This window comes from Gymnoscopelus braueri, assembly GCF_963280865.1.
Source record: "Gymnoscopelus braueri genome assembly, chromosome: 3".
Classification (NCBI taxonomy): Eukaryota; Metazoa; Chordata; class Actinopteri; order Myctophiformes; family Myctophidae; genus Gymnoscopelus; species Gymnoscopelus braueri.
The window spans coordinates 54080531-54100336 of NC_137612.1; the positions used below are offsets into that span (position 1 = coordinate 54080531).

Genomic DNA, 19806 nt, shown 5'->3' on the forward strand with positions numbered 1-19806 from the left:
ACCTTCAAAAATCGTCAAAAATCTAAAACAAATAGCGAATAGCTCAACCGTTCTGAGCCTGTGGATCTATTTAAAAACAATCTTTAAAAAATGTAAAAGAAGATGTATGTTATCATCATAATACTTCCATACTGCCCAGCCCATCCCATACATACAAAGAAATACAAAATTAAAAAGGCCTTTAATATGGTTGAAGTATCCATTTGACTCCAAATTTGGGCATGGTTTTAGCTCCATCCGAGCCCGAATGACTTCCATTATAAAATAATGCAAAACAAAATGTGGAAAATTGCATGCAGGTATCTTCCTTGGCCCACTGACACGACAGAACTGTGGCAGAGATTGGTGCAGCGGTGCTGCGAGATTAGTGAGGTCCTCTTTGTTTCCAGCCATCCACTACTTGCCAGACACTGCTCTTCTTGTTCCCCGATGGAATCATCTCGGCCAAATTGAGACTGGTTCGGAAAAGCTGTCTCAAAGGCTCAGGATCAATAGCCTGTTTGCGCAAGACTCTGAGACATTTCTCTTCCAGCTCCTGAATGGTTAGCTTAAGAGACACCTTCATCTCCAGGATCTCAATCCCCACTGTTTGAATCTGTTCCTCCAGATCTGTAATCCAATGCTCCGTGAAGCTGGACTTTAGATACAAAATCCGGTTCTTTTTCACCAGCTTACTTTTCTCCGTCTTCACAGTCATGTCCTTCATGGCCTTCTCTGTCCTGAACTTGTCTTTCTTAGCTTTACGTTCCTCCTTCCTTCCTTCCTCGTTGCTCCTCATTTGGGTCCTCAGCTCGCTCTGCTGGCACTGGATTTTCACGTTCCGCACTATCCATTTCTCCTCATCTGCCTTGAACTCCGCCTTGAGGAGGTCCATGTGGTCATTGTGCTCTTTTTTCATTTGCGTCTGTTCGTCCTGGCTCTTCATCATCTCCTCGATCTCGCCCTCTGCGATAATGAGTCTCGCGTTGAAGGTCACGCGATCCGCTTTCATCTTAACCCGCTCCCCCTCCCAGTTCCTCTCCTTTCTCTCAATCTCATTCCTGTAGCGCTGCTCCAACATCTCCCGCTCCATCCCTATCTGATTGTCTTTTAACTGCATCTCGTGGCAGAGGAGTTTCTCCACCTCCTTTCTGCTGGCTTTCTCCTTTTCCATGGAGGTCTTGGCCTTGTCCACTTTGTAAATGAGTTCATCGTGCTTCTTATCGACGGGCAGCTGTGCCTTGATGGCGTCAGCGAGCCTCTTCTGAAGGTCGTCGCCATGTAACTGGTGGTCCTTGTAATTGCCTTCGAGGGCCTTGACCGCCTGGTTCTGTTCGTCGTCGTCCCTCTCCAGCTGATGGAACTCGCGTAGCGACGCCTGCCATGATATTCGCTCCTGTGTGATCACATGATCGCTCATTATTGTCTGGTCTCCTGCTTATTCAAGACTGCACGGCTCACAATGGCTCATAGGTCGCTCAATCCTATTTCTAATTGAATGACGGGATTGTCGCGGAACTGGCGTATATAAACGTAAATGAGGGCAGCTCATACGTCACAACGTTGTTGTCAGAACGGGGAAGTGACGTAAGCCTGCTCTCATGTATAGTATAGGCCATTGGTTCTCAAAGTAGGGTCCGGGGACCCCCAGGGGTCCTTAGGGAGTTCCAGGGGGTCCCCAGCAAAATGTGTAAATATAGCATCAAAATAATTGTAACCACTTTAACCTTTTATGCTTTGGATATTCAAAAATAGCAGATCTACAAGCTCATAGCGCGGCACTCAAAATCGTGAATATGTGTTGAACCTTTGAATATATATATATTTTCAGGCAAACATTTGTAACTCAAATCTTTGCTTCTGGGGATTCCTGGAACTAAATATTCTGAGACGGGGGTCCGTCCGGAAAGTAACTAAGTACATATACTCAAGTGCTGTACTTGCGTACAGTTTTGTAGTACTTTTACTTTGAGCATGTCCATTTTTCATTCAATACTTTATACCTCTACTCCATTACATCTTAGAGGCAAATATGTACTGTACCTTTACTCCACTACGATTTATTTGAAAACTTTAGTTACAAGCTTCTTTGTAGGCTTCGGTTATTAATAGAAAACCGTACTTGAGCACAGTACATGATTAAATGAACTTAGTGAACTTCCACCACTGCCTATATATACTGCATGAGAGCAGGCTTACGTACATCACCTGTCATGGCGTTCTGACAACAGCGATGTGACGTATGACCTGCCCTCATTTATATACGTTTATATACAGCAGCTCAGTGACAATCACATCGTTTATTTAGAAATAGGGTTGAGTTTCAAATCTCTGTGAGCCGTGCAGACTTGTGAGCCGTGCAGACTTGAGTAAGCAGGAGACCAGACAATAATGAGCGATTACATCATTTCACAGGAGCGAATATCATGGCAGGCGTCATTACGCGAGTTCCATCAGCTGGAGAGGGACGAGGCCGTACAGGACAAGGCGGTCGAGGTCCTTGAAAATGAATACAGTACGATACAGTTACACGGCGAAGAGCTTCAGAAGAAGCTCAATGACGCCTTGAAAGCACAGCTGCCCGTGGACCAGGCGCATGAAGAACTCTCGTACAAGGTGGACAGGGCCAAGATCTCCATGGAGAAGGAGGAAGCCAACAGAAAGGATACGGAGAATAAACTCCGCAAGGAAATGCTGTACAAAGACAACATGATATCGACGCAGCGGGAGCTGATGGAGCAGCGCCTCAAGAACGAGATAGAGAGACAGGAGAAGTTGTGGGAGCGGGAGCGACTGCGGATGAGAATAGAAAACGAGACCAACAGCGAGAGACTCATTATCGCGGAGAAAGAGATCAAGGAGATGGAGAAGAGCCAGGACGAACAGGAGCACATGAAAAAAGAGCACTTTGACCAAATGGTCCGCCTCAAGGCGGAGTTCAAGGTAGACGAGGAGAAATGTAGAGTGGAGAACGATCAGATCCAGTGCCAGCAGACCCAGCTGAGGACTGAAACGAGGAGCCGAGAGAAGAGCTGGGCAGAGGATCGTAAAGCTAAGCAAGACAAGTTCAGGACAGAGATGGCCATGAAGGAGATGAACTGGAAGAATGTGAGACATAAGCTGCTTAAAAAGAACCGGACTTTGGCTCTAAAGTCCAGCTTCACAGAGCATTGGATTAAAGATCTGGAGGAACAGATTCGAACCATAGGGAGTGAGATCCTGGAGATGAAGAAATCTCTGACGGTGAACATACAGGTGCTGGAGGAGAAATGTCTCGTGATCTTGCGCGATCAGGCCGCCGATCCTGAGCAAGTGAAACAGATTTTCCGAACCAACCTCAGTTTGGGCGACATGATGCCATCGGCGAACAGGAAGAACAGTGTCTGGAGAGTAGTGGATGGCTGGAAATAAAGAGTTGTATGTTTTTCACAGACAACTTTGTTTTCCCCTCAGCGCCAAAGTTCTTGTGCACGCTCCGGTACTGTGGTTCTGAATGTAGGGTCTTGGGACCCCCAGGCAGGGTTGCCAGATCTGCTTATTATAATTTCCCTGCAAGATTTGATTTGAAAATAGCCGATCTACATCACAACAAGTCGCATCGCGACGCGTTGTGAGCTTGTAGATCTGCTATTTTCAAATAGCTGATGTATATGTTAAAGTGCTCATGTGGCTCATAGTCGCTTCTTTTGGGCTGGTTTTCCTATACCTGGTTGCTTGTTTCTCTCGCAGAATCTGGCAACACTGCCCCCAGGTGTCTTTGAGAGGTAAATGATTGATGGTTAGGACCAAATGGTCCCTTAAAGGTCTGTAAATCTGAGAGTGTACAAATGGAATCGAATGCACCTGTTGTGAATTTATAATTTCCTTTATTGAGAGATTATTGATTAGACGTTATTGGTGAATCTGTTGTTATTGGCTACAGGGCAACGTGCTACGTTTATGTTCATGTTTAGCCTATAAAGGATCCCTGTTACAGACACATGAATGAGCCTCTAGTCTTCCTGGAGTCCTGAACAAAGAAAATACAATACAGACATACAAGTAAAAATACATATCAAAGTATAAAAACAATATACAAGTAAAAACACAAATTAAAGTATAAAAACAATCAAAACAATTAATACAAAAAGACAAATTAACATTGTAAAAATCTAATAAAAAAGTCTAGTCAAATACAAACAAAATACACAATGACAGCTAAGTACTTGACAAGTTACTTGGCAAGATATCTCATAAAGTTTTTTTTTCAGGGTGCTACAAGAGCGCTGCAATCTCAGTTTTTTTTCAGGGCGCTACACAGTGCTACAGGATGCTACAGGGTGCTACTCGGTGCTACACGGTGCTACAGGGTGCTACACGGTGCTAGGCCTACAGGGTGCAACAAAGAAATATCCCCTTGAGCCCTATTTAACCCTTCCATTGTGTTTGGGTCAAATCTGACCTTTTTTTGTTTAGATATGCAAACAGTAACTTTGACTTTTTCTTATACAACAAGACTTCAAGATATACTCAGACACAGCTATTTTAACACAAAAGAAATTGTCACCATTTGAGTAAATTCTGAAGGTATCTTTAAAAAAAAAAGAAGGTAACTACTGTGGTGTGTTACGGTTCAAATATGACCCGGCAGATAATATTAGAACATTGTAGGTTGCTCCGTGGATCAGATTTGGGGAAACCTTCCCCCACAGTGTTGAAGTTAGAGGTAGGTGCCAGTGCTTTGGGAGCTGGTGCTGTTCTGCTGCAGAAGGATGCTTAGTTGGGACTGCAGCTTTTAGGCACGGTGCCTGTGCATACAGTGGTGGAAGTACCCCAGTGGTTCTCAAACTTTTTCATGTCAAGGACCCCCAAAATGATATGTATTTGGCCGCGGACCCCCATCTTGAATATTTAGTTCCAGGGACCCCCAGAAGCAAAGATTTGAGTTACAATTGTTCGCTTAAAAAATAGATTTAAAGGTTTGCACAAATGTTCACGATTTTTCAAAAATAGCAGATCTACAAGCTCATAGTGCGGCACTCGGTACCGTGCTATGAGCTTGTATATCTGCTATTTTTGAATAGCCAAAGTATAAAAGGTTAATTTATTGTGATGCTATATTAACACATTTTGCTGGGGACCCCCTGGAACGCCCCCCCCCCCAAGGACCCCTGGGGGTCCCCGGACCCCACTTTGAGAACCAATGCTTTACTCAAGTAAAAGTAGCAATACCACTATATAAAAATACTCTGTTATTACAATTTAAAAGTACAAAAGTAATGGCATCATCAAAATGCTTAAAATAGCTGTGTCTGAGAGGATATCATGAAGTCTTGTTCTATAAGGAAAAGTAAATGCTACTTTTTGCGACTCTCTCAGGGCCTAATTCACCATATGGGCTCTTTAGGGGATGGGTGGGGTTTTTTGGGTAAGATCAAGGAAGAGGTGTGTGTGTGTGTGTGTGTGTGTGTGTGTGTGTGTGTGTGTGTGTGTGTGTGTGTGTGTGTGTGTGTGTGTGTGTGTGTGTGTGTGTGTGTGTGTGTGTGTGTGTGTGTGTGTGTGTGTGTGTGTGTGTGTGTGTTGTGTTGTGTTGTGTTGTCAGTGTGAGTGCGGTGTGTGTGCAATAAATGGACACACTGAATTAGTAGTAGAGCAATGAAATCAATATTGTCTGTCTGTCTGTCTGTCTGTCTGTCTGTCTGTCTGTCTGTCTGTCTGTCTGTCTGTCTGTCTGTCTGTCTGTCTGAATAATGAGTCTGAAACATGAAATGTGGAACATTTGAAATGGTCTGAAAACTTTCCTTAGCACTGTACGAAATGAAATGTAGGCCTAGCTATATTTGGATCAGTATTTTAGCCTAGTTATGTTTATAGGTTGATCTGGGAGCATACTACTATTTGTTGCATGGTCAAATCTTCTCACAGCTTGACATGATACAGACATGATACTATTACTGAACATTACACTGACATGATACCGACCATGATATTGACAAGATAATGACAAGATAGCCTACTGACATGATACTGACCATGATCCTGACCATGATACTGACAAAGAGTTACTGACCATGACATTTGGCCACCTTGACGACCTTGCAGGATTATGCAAAGGCTAAAATGTAACTTGGATAGCATGTTATGTAACAGATGCCAGGTCATTGTTGGCCTGGCATCCTATAGTGTGTATAGTTTCAATGTAGGCTGATGATAGGTTCTTGGTTTACGTATGTATTAGTTATTATTATATTATTGGTTTACTATGTATTACTTTATCATTAAATTACTATTTTTATGCATTTGGTGTATTATGATGTATTATGATGTAATATCTTGTGTCCGTGTTTACTGTAAATCGCTCTGGACTAAGAGAGTCTGCTAAATGCCTAAACTGTAAACTGTAAACTGCAATATTGACATGATACCGACCATGATACTGGCATGATACTGACAAGACACTGACAGTGATACTGACAAGAGATACTGACCATGATATTGACATGATACCGACCATGATACTGTCATGATACTGACAAGATACTGACAGTGCTACTGACAAGAGTTACTGACCATGATACTGACAAGAGATACTGACCACGCCTTTACTTTAAAAAGGAAAACTTATAATGACCATATACTTTTACCACCTGATAGAGCTTATAGAGACCTTAAAAATGACAATATAAAAGTCAGTTTAGCCAAAAATGTCACATACACCCTTTGTGCTCCAAGCCCTCAATAGCCTATAGGGTCTTGCATGTGCAGTCTTGCACATTTACTTTTCAATAAACTGGAGATTAGAAAAGACAAGACTGGAAATGTTTGTCGGAGTACTAATATTAAATTGCATTTAATTGGTTCACTGGGATGGATGCCTAAAATATGTGCACTTGGCAGGACAAGACTGACTTTGCATACCTTGTAAGTTTGGCTTTCAATAAATGCTGTTATGATCAACATCCTAGCAGGACCAAGCAACTTAGATGATATCTGCAACAAGCTCCATTGACAGCTTGGATTTTGTTTATAAAACATAAAATTAAATAAATAAATAATCATAAACTGTGTGTTTGAGTTTGGAAACACTTTAGTGTTAGTTAAACTCAAATCATTCAATGCAATAATTTACTCACATGTTTTACTTAAGTAAAAGTATCAATACTGCATTGTGAGCTTGTAGATCGGCTATTTTCAAATGGAAATATATACTGAAGTGGTTAGTGTGTTTAGTAATAATAATCAAAATCTACAAACAAGTAACTAGTAGCTAACATTTTCAAATAATTGTAGTGGAGTAAAAGTACAATATTTGCCTCTGAGATGTAGTGGAGAAGAAGTAAAAGTATTGAATATTGGAAATACTCCAGTAAAGTAAAAAATACCTCAAAATTGTACTTTAGTACAGTAGCCTACTTGAGTACATGTACTTAGTTACTTTCCACCACTGAATCATTTGGGAGTCCTTGGTCCTCCTTGGTTGGTCCTCCTTGACATGAGAACGTTTTAGAAGAACCACTCACTGCCTTGCATTGGAAGACCACAGGTTGCGTCCAAGTCCTAACCTACCCCATGTCCTAACCTAACCTACCCCCCTACCCCCCCCCCCCCCTCTCTCTCTTTCTTCTTTTGTACATATTTTTCACTCATAAGGATAAGGATAATTCCTTTTAACAGGTCGTTCATGAAAGTCCTTGCGGTCTTGTTTCCAATGAGAACCTGATGAGCAATCATCATACCAGTAACCTGTAAACTGATTGTATGACATTCTGTATAGTAGTGTGTATATCTGTCTGTCTCTTATATGTCATCATGATTTGTTTGCATGGGGTTCTCATCTTAAACAAGCTCAGTGCTTAATGAGTTTTCCAGTTTAGTAGACCTTGTATTGTGAACTTGTACTTCCATGTACTGTTATGTACTGTCTGTGCTCATGTCTTACTAAATAAAGTACATCAATCATGCCAGTAGGTGGCGCTATGCCCTTTAAAAGCAAAAACAAATCAAGGTGGCGGGGCCAGTGTTGCCATGTTTGCTTATTATAAGCGACTTTGGGCTGTTTTTTCTGTTGCTTGTAAATATTGATACTCACAGTTTTTTTATTTATTTCTTTTTTCAAGTGTTGTTGCTTTGGACCCCCAAATGATATTATGTATCTGAAAATATTTTGTGCCAGAGACCCTATACAAGATTTGTGTAGTTAAAATGTCTTTTGAAACTATAAACAGTTTTTGACTCTAAGCAAGTGAAGTGGTAAAACTGCTTGCTTCTTTTGGGCTTGATTTCAATTCATCAGAGGTGTAAAGTAACTAAGTACATTTACTCAAGTACTGTACTTAAGTACAATTTTGAGGTATTTTTTTAGTTTTTAAATTCTTCAGTACTTTTACTTCTACTCCACTACATCAGAGACAGCCTGTAAAAGTACAATAGCCTATTGTACTTTTACCCCACTACAGTTATTTGAAAACTTTAGAGTTACTTTGTAGATTTTGATTATTATTACAAAGCACAGCCTACATCAAGTAACCCTATACATTTTGGCCATTTGAAAATAGCCGATCTAGTACAAGCTCACAACGCGTCGCATCTGCTATTTTCAAAAGATTTTCATACATCTTATACATTTGAAACCTGTGAAATGGGAAAATGTACTTAAAGTACCAAACGTAAAAGTACTCATTATGCAGAATTTCTGCATAATGAGTACTTTTACTTTTGGTATTTTAAGTACATTTTGATACCAATACTTTTGCACTTTTACTCACATTACATTTTCACAGTTTCTACATTTCAGTATTAATACTTTTAAATGCTTAAATTGAAACTCAAATTGAATGCTTTTTCCACCACTGGTTTTCATAGGCCTGGTTGCTTATTTCTCTCGCACACTCTGGCGACACAAAAAAAAAAATACAACCAACCACTGAAGAAGAAGAGCACTGTTTCCGGCGGAAACGGCAGTGCAGTGTTTTTCTGTAGTCATCGTTGGCGCTAACAGCTAGCATAGCAGCACGAAGAGAGAGAGAAAGAGACAACTTTCAGCACAAAGAAAGAGATATTTTTGTAGTTTTTTTTTTGTCGCATATAACCTACTATAAGACTTGTTAAAGTCGTCGACATGCCGCAGGAGAACCTAGAAGAGGAGGGTCTGCCCAAGAACCCAGACCTGAGGATAGCCCAGCTGAAGTTCCTCCTCACCATGGAGGGACACAAGCAGGACGTCTCAGTGAAGACCGAGCTCATGGACTCCATCAAAGTCAACAGTAATACTTCACTCCAATGATCCATTAATAACATCTAACCTGTGTTAGATTGTAGCTGTTTGTGTGTGTGATCAGATCATCAGGGGTGGGTTGGGGGAGATGAAGGAAACGTGGGCCTCTTTACATGTTAGTCTTGTTAGCTGATGCAAAACGTCAGTTGATGTCAGGTTTATCCGAATAAAAATAGCTAGATTGGGGTATTTTTATTTTGTAGCCTTGGATCAAGACCATCATAGACTCTATAAAATACATTTATGATTGATCGTCCTGATCCAAGGCTACCGGTATAATCTTTTTGGGACATTTGTACACTGTCAGAGTTATGGGGGTTCTTGAAATTAAAAGGTTTGAGAACCAATGATCTAGGAATAAATAACTATTCCACTAATAATTGTTAAAGTGCAGCTACAAGTTAGTCAAATAATAATGTAAATAGTACAGTAAGAGTATAAAACAGTAGTGCAACATCAACTGGAGCATTCAAAATATGATTGTTAGACATGATACTGGTCTGTACTGTACAGTATGTGTACTGAAACTCTGATCAAAACAGCCATTCTTGTTACTTTCTCTAGTTAACTTGTCTTATATTTTGTAATAAACATGAAGATTAAACTATCATTTAACTGGGGAGTCCCTGTACCTCATGTTGAGAACCACTGGTCTCTAACAGATGGATATAGTATATCGTTAGCCTCGTAGCATAATTACCTAACTCATACTTTTAAGGTTTTCAGGAGAGACAAAACTATCTTCCTTTGCTGAAGTCATGTTTATCTGCCTTTTATTTATTGCTGCCTAACTTTACTCTACTAACACTGCTGATTCACCCTGCCTTATTGCCTATGTTAACTTCTCAGCCTATCAGCATGCTTGTTACATTCCAAAATGACTATCTAACAAGCATTCTGATTGGCTAGTTTGGACATAGGCAATAAGGCACAATGAAGCAGCAGTGTTAGTTAGGAGAGTAGAGCTAGGCAAAAATGTCAATTTGGCCAAAAAGTGACTTAGGCAATTATGCTATGAGGCTAACGATATGTCAGGTGGAATGGAAACTTTGTCTGTCCAAAACTGTTACATTTCAGGAAATGGGGGTTTTAAAAGAACCTGTGTGTTCCTATGGATAGAATGTAGTTGTTATTTAGTCACAAGCTTTTGTTGTTACTTTTGATTGGTCCAATATTCATACTATTTAAAGACGGACTTTAACTTTAAAAAAAATCAGATCTACACGCTCACAATGTGTTGTGGTGCGACACGTTGTGAACTTGTAGATCGGCTACTTTTGCGCGACACTCTTGTACGTAGAAGTATGTATTATTACATATCGATACCTTTATTGATCCCAAGGGGGAAATTCGCCAGAGACAGCACAGCAGTATAAGTTACAGATAAAAGGCGAAGAAGTACAATAGGTGCAGAAGAATATCGTCACTCACAATATAGACGCCAAAGATAAAAAAAACACAAGCAGTAGAAATATGCCAGACAGCGTCAACAATTTAGAGATGTACGATACAAATGTTTCCTTACCGATTCCGATAATTCCCATAACTTGCGTGTCGGTCCGAAGTACCGACCGATCCGATACCAGTGAGTAATTAAAAAAAATATAGGACAGTGGTTCTCAAAGTGGGGTCCAGGGACCATCTGGGGTCCTTGTGGGGATTCTAAATGGACCCTTACAGGTTTGTAACTCTGAGAGTGTACAAATGGAACCACTTGGTTCCATTTGTACACTCTCAGAGTTATGGAGGTCCTTGAAATTAAAAGGTTTGAGAACCACTGATCGAGGAATATTAAAAAAAAAAACATTAATAATTGTTAAAGTGCAGCTACAAGTTATTAAATACAAATGAAAACAGTACAGTGAGAGTATAAAACAGTCTTACAACATCAACTGAAGCAATCAGAATATGACTGTAAATGATGATAAATAAATGTGATAAATGACATGGTATCAGAATGGCATAGACTGGCATACTCGCCGATACCAGCATTTTAGGCAGTATGGGCAGCCTTTCCGATACTGGCAATCGTTATCGGAACGACTCTAAACAAAATGGTCTTTGTTCTGTGGCGTGTGTGTGCTTTAGACATGGCTCCCTACTATGAGGTCCTGTGCAAGGACCTGAAGTGGACGCTGGACGGCGACCTGCTCAGTAAGATGAAGAAGGCCAACGAAGAGGAGCTCAAACGCCTAGACGCGGTCCTGGAGGACGCCGAGGAGAGTCTGGGCGAGAGCGAGATCCGAGACGCCATGATGGCCAAAGCCGAGTATCTCATCCGCATTGGAGACAAGGTAAGAAATAGTACTATTATGGTCAACGCCCCCATGTGCAAGTTCAGAGCAATTCGCTCTATGCACAGCAGCCTTATTGGAAAGAAATTGGGCCTCTTCCTTCACAGGTTTTACTAATGATACTAATTCTCTGGCTCTGTTCCATTTAGTGTAGCACAGTGGACCCCCATAACTCTGAGAGTTACGGGTCCATTTGGTTCCATTTGTACACTCTCAGAGGGTCCCTGGACCCACTGGTGTAGCAGTGTTTCCAGTGAGCCAACATGCATGTTGGCTCAGAATGCATGTTACATGCACAATATCAGCACCCTGACTCTGTTTGATCAGAATGGAACAGAGCCTTCATTAGTATCATTGGTAACTCCTGTGCAGGAAGTATGGAAGAGGCCCAATTTCTTTCCTATAAGTCTGCTGTGCATAGAGCCTATTGGTCAAATCACTGAGGGGAAAATGCGGTTTCCAGACTGACAGAGGTTTCTTCATTTTATCTTTATTTTATGATAGGATGGGATTGTAGGATCATCTTCATATTATAGAAGGGTATTTGAAAGCAGTATGATTAAAGCAGTTGTTCTCATACCTTTTTTCATGACAAGGACCCCCTAGCAACTTGGTTAATAAAACTTCTAGAGCCCGTCATCTCAAACCGATGGCAGACTTTGTTTTGGTCCGAACCCAATATTTGCAGAGCCCTAGCCCAACGATGTATTGACTGACATTTTAGTCACAATATCAATTCTTAATCATTTATAAACGTGCCCTTAAAGGAGAATTCCGGACATTTTAAGTGTTATCTTTGATGTGTCGTTACTCACCTACCGACGTAAACAGTGGCATTGTTTATTTCCAGATATTCCCCTGTCGTCATATTTTCAACCTCCTCCGTTGTCATAATGGGAGCGCGTGTCATAGGGAAATTCGTCTATTATAACCGATGCAAAGTTATTTTTTTCTCTACTACTACTCATTGTGGAGTCTGATGATAGTCAAACATGCAGTGAAAGTTCCTGAGAGGCTACCGCTAATGACGAACGAGCTAACGCTAGTTGCTTGTTTCTCTCCCAGAACCTGGCAACTTGGTGTTGCCATGTTGAGAAACAAGCAACTAGCGTTAGCTCGTTCGTCATTAGCGGTAGCCTCAGGAACTTTCACTGCATGTTTGACTATCATCAGACTCCACAATGAGTAGTAGTAGAGAAAAAAATTACTTTGCATCGGTTATAATAGACGAATTTCCCTATGACACGCGCTCCCATTATGACAACGGAGGAGGTTGAAAATATGACGACAGGGGAATATCTGGAAATAAACAATGCCACTGTTTACGTCGGTAGGTGAGTAACGACACATCAAAGATAACACTTAAAATGTCCGGAATTCTCCTTTAATTGAAGTTTTTCAGAAATGGAACATTAAAAAATGGCCAGGTCTTTTGATTTTTTTTTGAAAATGTTCACATATAGATTGAAAGTGGTTAAAAATCAGGACATATCGGCTGCATAATGCTGCCTATACGAATGTCGTCAAATAATGGCTGATATTTCGATCTACATGCAACTACTGCACGGTCCAGACCAGCAGCTTCTAGAAATGCTCCAAATTATGTTTAGAGGCTTCCTGTATGTAGCACTAGCATTTTTTTTACAGCAGCCGTGCTGACGGAGATGTTCTTGTCCTTGCTGTGTGCTTCCACAGGAGGGAGCTCTGACAGCCTTCAGGAAGACCTATGACAAGACGGTGGCCCTGGGCCACAGACTAGACATTGTCTTCTACCTGCTGAGGATCGGCCTGTTCTACATGGACAGTGACCTTATCACACGCAACTCTGAAAAAGCAAAAAGGTAAAATAAAAAGTCTGAACCTGGCAGTGGTGGAAAAAGTACTTGCTTGTTTTACTTAAGTAAAAGTATCAATACTGCAATGTATTGTACAAAATTGTACTTAAGTACAGTACTTGAGTAAATGTACTTAGTTACTTTACACCACTGGAACCTGGCATTTATTTTCACACCCAAAATGTACTTGGTGAGCAGACGGCAAACGTCATCATCATCTGGGTCGGACTGGATCCTCGCTTATGGCCTTCTTCCACCGGGAACGGTCCATGGCCACCTCAATGGTCGATGCCAAGTGCTTTCATGTCAGCCAACACTGTCATCTGCCAGGTCTTCTTAGGCCAGCCAGTGGGTCGAACTTAAATCGACATTACTTTCTTCACCCAGTCATTCTCTTCCTTCCTTCCTACGTGTCCGCGCCATCGCGGTCAGCCTCTCCCCAACACATCCACTATGGCCTCCACTCCACTCCCATCCTCTGTCTCTGCTCTAGCGCTCATCGTTCTCTCCCTCAGTGACACACACCGCACATCCCATATGATCGTCCTCAATCTCCGCTCTGTTCTGCTATTTTTGATGCTTTTGTTTGACGCTGTAGTATGATCAAGTAGGGGCATGAAAAACACCAAAAAGTTAAAACATTGGTGCGAATAGGTTTCTGCCCGACGTCATGCATTTTACAATATACACTATTTAGAATAGGTTAAATGCATTGACTGCACATTTATAGCTAAAAATTGCATTGACTGCACATTATTAGAATATAGTTTCTTATGTATATCGTCGCTGTCCAGTGGGAATCAGCTAGCTCCATTTTTATTTTTATTTTCATAAATCAACGCTATTGAACACCCTTTACGAACTCCACTGATGCGTGTGACCGCAGTGCACACAGAGGAGAGGAGGAGCTCTGCTGCGTGTGGATGATAAACAAACTAACTTTAACGAGGCAGGGTTTTTTCTCCGTAGTCTGTTAAAACTATGCACTGCAGTGTACCTGTTCATCAAGCTTAGCACTGACGCTATATATAAGTGTCATGAAGCATCAGGGCATTAATTCACACGTTGTGATGCATTGGAGCTTGGAGATCCATTGTTGGCTTAGCCCCAGCCCCCATTTGAAACCTCTCCCTCCGCTGTGATTGGAGCTATTGTCAGGCGTCAGCTGTTCGGACAAAACTCCTAACTCCACTTGAGCTGGATTTGGGTAAAGTGGTGATGATATCACTTTACATGCATGCAAGTATCTGACAATATATATATTTTTTAAATATAAGGCTTTCTTCATTTCCTGAAAAACATATATTTTGTTTTTTCATTTCCTGAAAAACATATATTTTGTTTTTTCATTTCCTGAAAAATGAGCGTTTTGGAGTTAGCTGATTCCTGCCGGACAGTAGAGATATATCTGTCTGATGTATTGTTGCTGTGTTGTCGTTTGTTATGCTGTTAAAGGGGAATTTTGGACTAAAGTTTTCTTACCTTTTCTATGACGTTATGATATCTTAGGATGAATGGTACAGTAGAAAAATTTCATAACTCCACCCCTGAGCCGCCACAGCTTAAAAGGTGCGCGGATAGGCCTTAGGTTAGATCACATATTTTAATAGCTTTTTTTTGATTTATTTTTTATGAGATCTGACGTTCATAGTGACAGAACACTATGCAACCAAAAAAAAAAAAAAAAAAAAAAAACAGAAGTCTCGCTAGACGAGATTGAAATCTCGAGATTTCAATCTCGTCTAGCGAGACTTCTGTTTTTTTTTTTCTTTTTTTTTTTTTTGGGACAGTGTTCTGTCACTATGAACGTCAGATCTCACCAAAAAAATATTTAAAAAAAGCTATTAAAATATGTTGAAGAGGATCACAATTGAAATGAGCCGTCTGGCCTTATTGTGTTTTCATCCTCTGTGATACAATGACGGTATGTCGGAAAGTGCTTTTATGTCGCCAAATCAATCAATCAATACGTTAATGCGAGTGTGACAGTACATGTACGTGTAGAACGAGTGTCTCTGGGTGTTTTTTGTTGTTGAAAACACGCTCTTGTTTTGTTCCCCCTCCCAGTCTGATTGAAGAGGGTGGCGACTGGGACCGGAGGAACCGCCTGAAGGTCTACCAGGGCCTGTACTGCGTGGCCATCCGGGACTTCAAGCAGGCGGCCGAGCTCTTCCTGGACACCGTCTCCACCTTCACCTCCTACGAGCTGATGGACTACAAGACCTTCGTCACCTACACGGTCTACGTCTGCATGATCGCCCTCAAGAGGCCCGACCTCCGGGAAAAGGTTAGGCCACGAAGACGGTGCAGTTTTGACATTTTGACGTCTCGTTGTGACGGATAGTCTCGTTCTACCCGTGTGTCAGCTTAGAGTTGTCAGCGGATCATGACATTTTACTTGACGATTAATTGCCAGTCACACAAATAAGTGCGATTTAACAATGTAATTGTGTTTTTTTTTGGCATTGAACGTTGGAACATGAAAGTTACATTTTCTGTTTGGCTTTTAGGCTTTGTAAACAAATCGCACAGGGAAGATATGACGCATAACTTGAATATTACAAAGAATTGACTGACGATGATCAATACCAATAATACAAATAATACTGTGGCCAAAATAGGCCATAATATTTAATAATTTAAATTAAAAAAAATTAAAAAAAAGTTGTGAGCTTGTAAATCAGCTATGTCTGCAATTAATTGAAAACGTTTGAATATGTATGAATGCTTGTTTTTTCAACATGGAAACGCAATGAGACGATTATGTAATAACTGACAGGCCTATCGTCGTGTCAGATTGTCTGTGTGTCGGCTGGCAGTGTGTAACGTTCTCTCTCTCTCTCTCTCTCTCTCTCTCACACCCAGGTCATTAAGGGAGCAGAGATCCTGGAGGTGCTCCACGGCCTGCCTGCCATTCGCCAGTACCTCTTCTCTCTGTACGAGTGCCGTTACTCTGTGTTCTTCCAGTCTCTGGGTGAGCAGCACGGTTTCCTTTTCACTGGCAAAAAAGCTTCTCAACCCCATCGCCACAACGCAAACCATCCTTTATTACTGGTTGTTCCTTTTGTTCCGGTCTCCTCGACACATTTATTTAGAGAAGAATTTGCTAGTCATGTTATACAGTTGTTTATGTTATTGTTCACGTATGCTATGTATGTAGATCCGCTCGTGCATCTGCTATTTTTGAATAATCTTTAAAAAAAATAACCCCCCCCTTTTCTTCTGGGGGGTCCCCGGCACAAAACCTTTTTCAGATTCAAATACATATCAATTTGGGGGTCCTTTGGCACAAAAAAAGTTTGAGAACCACTGATTTAGACAGACACTAGGTTTGATATTTATCTAGTATTCTGGTAACTTGGTAGCACTTAACCCATTCAGACCGGGAACGCATCTCTGTCATTTTTAGATCCCTTTGACTAATCAAAAATAGCTTGTAGCTTGTAGATCTGCTATTTTTGAAAAATATATTCTTTAAAGCAAACTTTTGTAACTCAAATCTTTGCTTCTGGGGGTGCCTGGAACAACATATTTTGAGATGGGGGTCCGCGGCTAAATACATATTATTTTGGGTGGTCCTTGACATGAAAAAGTTTGAGGACCACTGATATTGCAACATAAGTTAAAAAAAATAAATAACTGTTGTTTAAAAGACATTTGTAGAATCCCCCAGAAGCAAAGATTTGAGTTACAAATGTTTGCTTTAAAAAACATATCTTCAAAGATTTGCACAATTTTTTCAAAATGTTTCAAAAATTGCAGATCTACAAGCTCGTAGCGCGGCACTCAGTGCTATGAGCTTGTAGATCTGCTATTTTTGAATAGCCCAAAGAAATCTTAAAATGACACCGATGCATCCCCGGTCTTAATGGGTTAAATGGTTCTCTTTGCACTCTGTATTGAGCATTGTTTTATGCGGCGCTGTAGCCACGGTGGAACAGGAGATGAAGAAGGACTGGCTGTTTGCCCCTCATTACCGCTACTACGTGAGGGAGATGAGGATCCAGGCCTACGGCCAGCTGCTGGAGTCCTACCGCTCCCTGACCCTGGGCTACATGGCCGAGGCCTTCGGGGTCAGCACAGAGTTCATAGACCAGTACGTCTTCCACACACACACACACACACACACACACACACACACACACACTAGAACCCGACCGATAGTGGTGGAAAAAGTTCTCAAATTCTTTACTTAAGTAAAATATACTGCAATATAGAAATACTCTGTCATAAGTAAAAGTCCAAAAGTATTGGCATCAAAATGTTCTTAAAGTACCAAAAGTAAAAGTATAAAAATATTTGAAGAGGATCTACAAGCTCACTACAAGATCTACAAGCTCACAACGCGCCGCGAGCTTGTAGATCTGCTATTTTCAAATAGCCTACTGTATGTATAAAATAGGGCTAAGGTGTTTAATGTATGTTTTATAATGTAATCATTTATATCTGAAAAGTAACTAGTAACTAAAGTTTTCAAATAATTGTAGTGGAGAAATTGGAAATACTCAAGTAAGTACAAATACCTCCGAATTGTACTTAAGTACAGTACTTTGAAGTGGTCAAACTAGCAATGTGTTCGGAAGCATCTTCAATAAAACCCTAATGGTCTCGGTCTCGAATATTTGGTAAAAGCAAAGGTTAAAGCCTCAGTCTGTGATGTATTCACCTGGTATGTAGAACAGCAGGAACAATAATGACTAAAGCATCATAATTTTACATATTATGTTAAACAAAACTAGTGGGGGGGGGCTCCTTTCACACTGTTTCACAGATCACACATTAGGACTTGGCCATACGAAATATTTCAGTCATGAGATTTTATTTTTGCTTTAATACATGCGCCATCGGTATCGGCAGTTATACAGCTGTTCAACCACTTTCATTCTTTCTTGTCCTTTTGGGGCATATAGTTCTTGGTGAAAATGTTCATTTTTCAAAAATGCTAAAAGAAATTGCAGATATACAGGCTCACTGTAGATCGGCTATTTGTGAACATTTTGGAATAGGGCTTAAGTGTTCAATTTAATTAGTTTCTGATTAACTTTTAAGAATGTATTTTATTTAAAGTTTCTGGCATCGGTCATGCTCTAACACACAAAATCTCATGCCAGGTGCATGGTAAAACTGATATAAATGCGTGCTGCCAGTGTCACTGCATGACGGAGACCCACTTAAGCTTAGAACACTCCAAATGGCTCACTAGGTGGATGATAGAATCCGTGGCTATTCGTTTGGTCAGTGTTCTTTTTTGCACTAAGTAAAGTTGTATGTTTCCACTCTGTCCCTAGGGAACTGTCCCGATTCATCGCCGCTGGTCGTCTCCATTGCAAAATTGACAAAGTCAACGAGATCGTGGAAACCAACAGGTAAATTAAGCCTCTTTTCTTTTCTTTCTTACGACCTACATTTTTTAGACACTCAGTCAATCAGGTTAAGCAGATTTCCTAACTGTTGCCGTTTTCCTCCCTAGACCTGACAGTAAGAATTGGCAGTACCAGGAGACCATTAAGAAGGGAGATCTGCTCCTCAACAGAGTCCAGAAGCTGTCACGAGTCATCAACATGTAAACCCCCTGAGGCGTGGCCTCTTTTTCTTGTACTCATCCAAGTTTGTCTGAAATAAAGTGAACCTTATGTTGTGTATATAATAAAAAAAATGTTTTCTCTGGACATGTTTTTATTCAAGTCTTTTAAACTCTCTGCAAGCTGCCCCGTTATATGATCTAAAGCAGTGGTTCTTAAAGTGGGGTCCAGGGAACCCCAGGGGTCCTTGAAGTGGTTCCAGGGGGTACCCACTCCCCAGTCAAATGATTGATGGTCAGGAACCAAATGGAACCAATTTGGTTCAATTGACCATGGGGGTCAATGGCCTAACGCCATTACAGTAGGCTAACCCTAACCCTCAACAGTGGGATAAAATCAATATGGTAACGTCTTATGCAAATGCGCCATGCGGTGGAATGTAAACGAATCGCTAGTGCAGTCTGGATCTGTCATGACCTTCATGGATGAACTTCAACCTGGTGTTTGCACTTTCTCCACTTTTGACCCGTTCATTCATCTACATACACTTTCGGATTTCAAATATAAAGTTTTTGACCCTGGCGAGGGTGGGAGTTGAAAGTGTGACTTCTGCTTGAAATGTGGCTGCTCTATCCATAGCTCAGTCAGAAGAGCTCTTGACTTCAGACCACAAGATCATGGGATCGAATTCCAGCACAGAAACCTTGGTATCTGAGCAATCTGGCTCTCACAGGTCTACTATCTTTTTTCGCCTTTATCATAAACGTTGCTGGACAATAGAGGAAATGCATAATGTATTAAATAATATAAAGGTAATATCAAATACATTGTAAAAAATGAGACATGACGCTTTATTAGCAAGACAGTCTTTTATTATAGTATTCCTCATTTTGCTGGTTTCCCCTGAAACCCCTTTACTGTTA

At 40.9% G+C, this 19806-nt stretch overlaps 1 protein-coding gene across 1 annotated transcript; it reads left to right on the plus strand.

The window, feature by feature from the left end:
- The first annotated feature begins 8936 nt into the window (after positions 1–8936).
- Positions 8937–19030, plus strand: psmd6 (proteasome 26S subunit, non-ATPase 6). The gene is made up of 8 exons (XM_080425118.1): positions 8937–9221; positions 11321–11526; positions 13222–13367; positions 15429–15648; positions 16227–16335; positions 17289–17457; positions 18650–18727; positions 18832–19030. The coding sequence occupies exons 1-8, from the start codon at positions 9077–9079 to the stop codon at positions 18926–18928; spliced, it is 1170 nt and encodes a 389-aa protein (XP_080281244.1). The 5' UTR covers positions 8937–9076; the 3' UTR covers positions 18929–19030.
- The last annotated feature ends 776 nt before the right edge of the window (positions 19031–19806 follow it).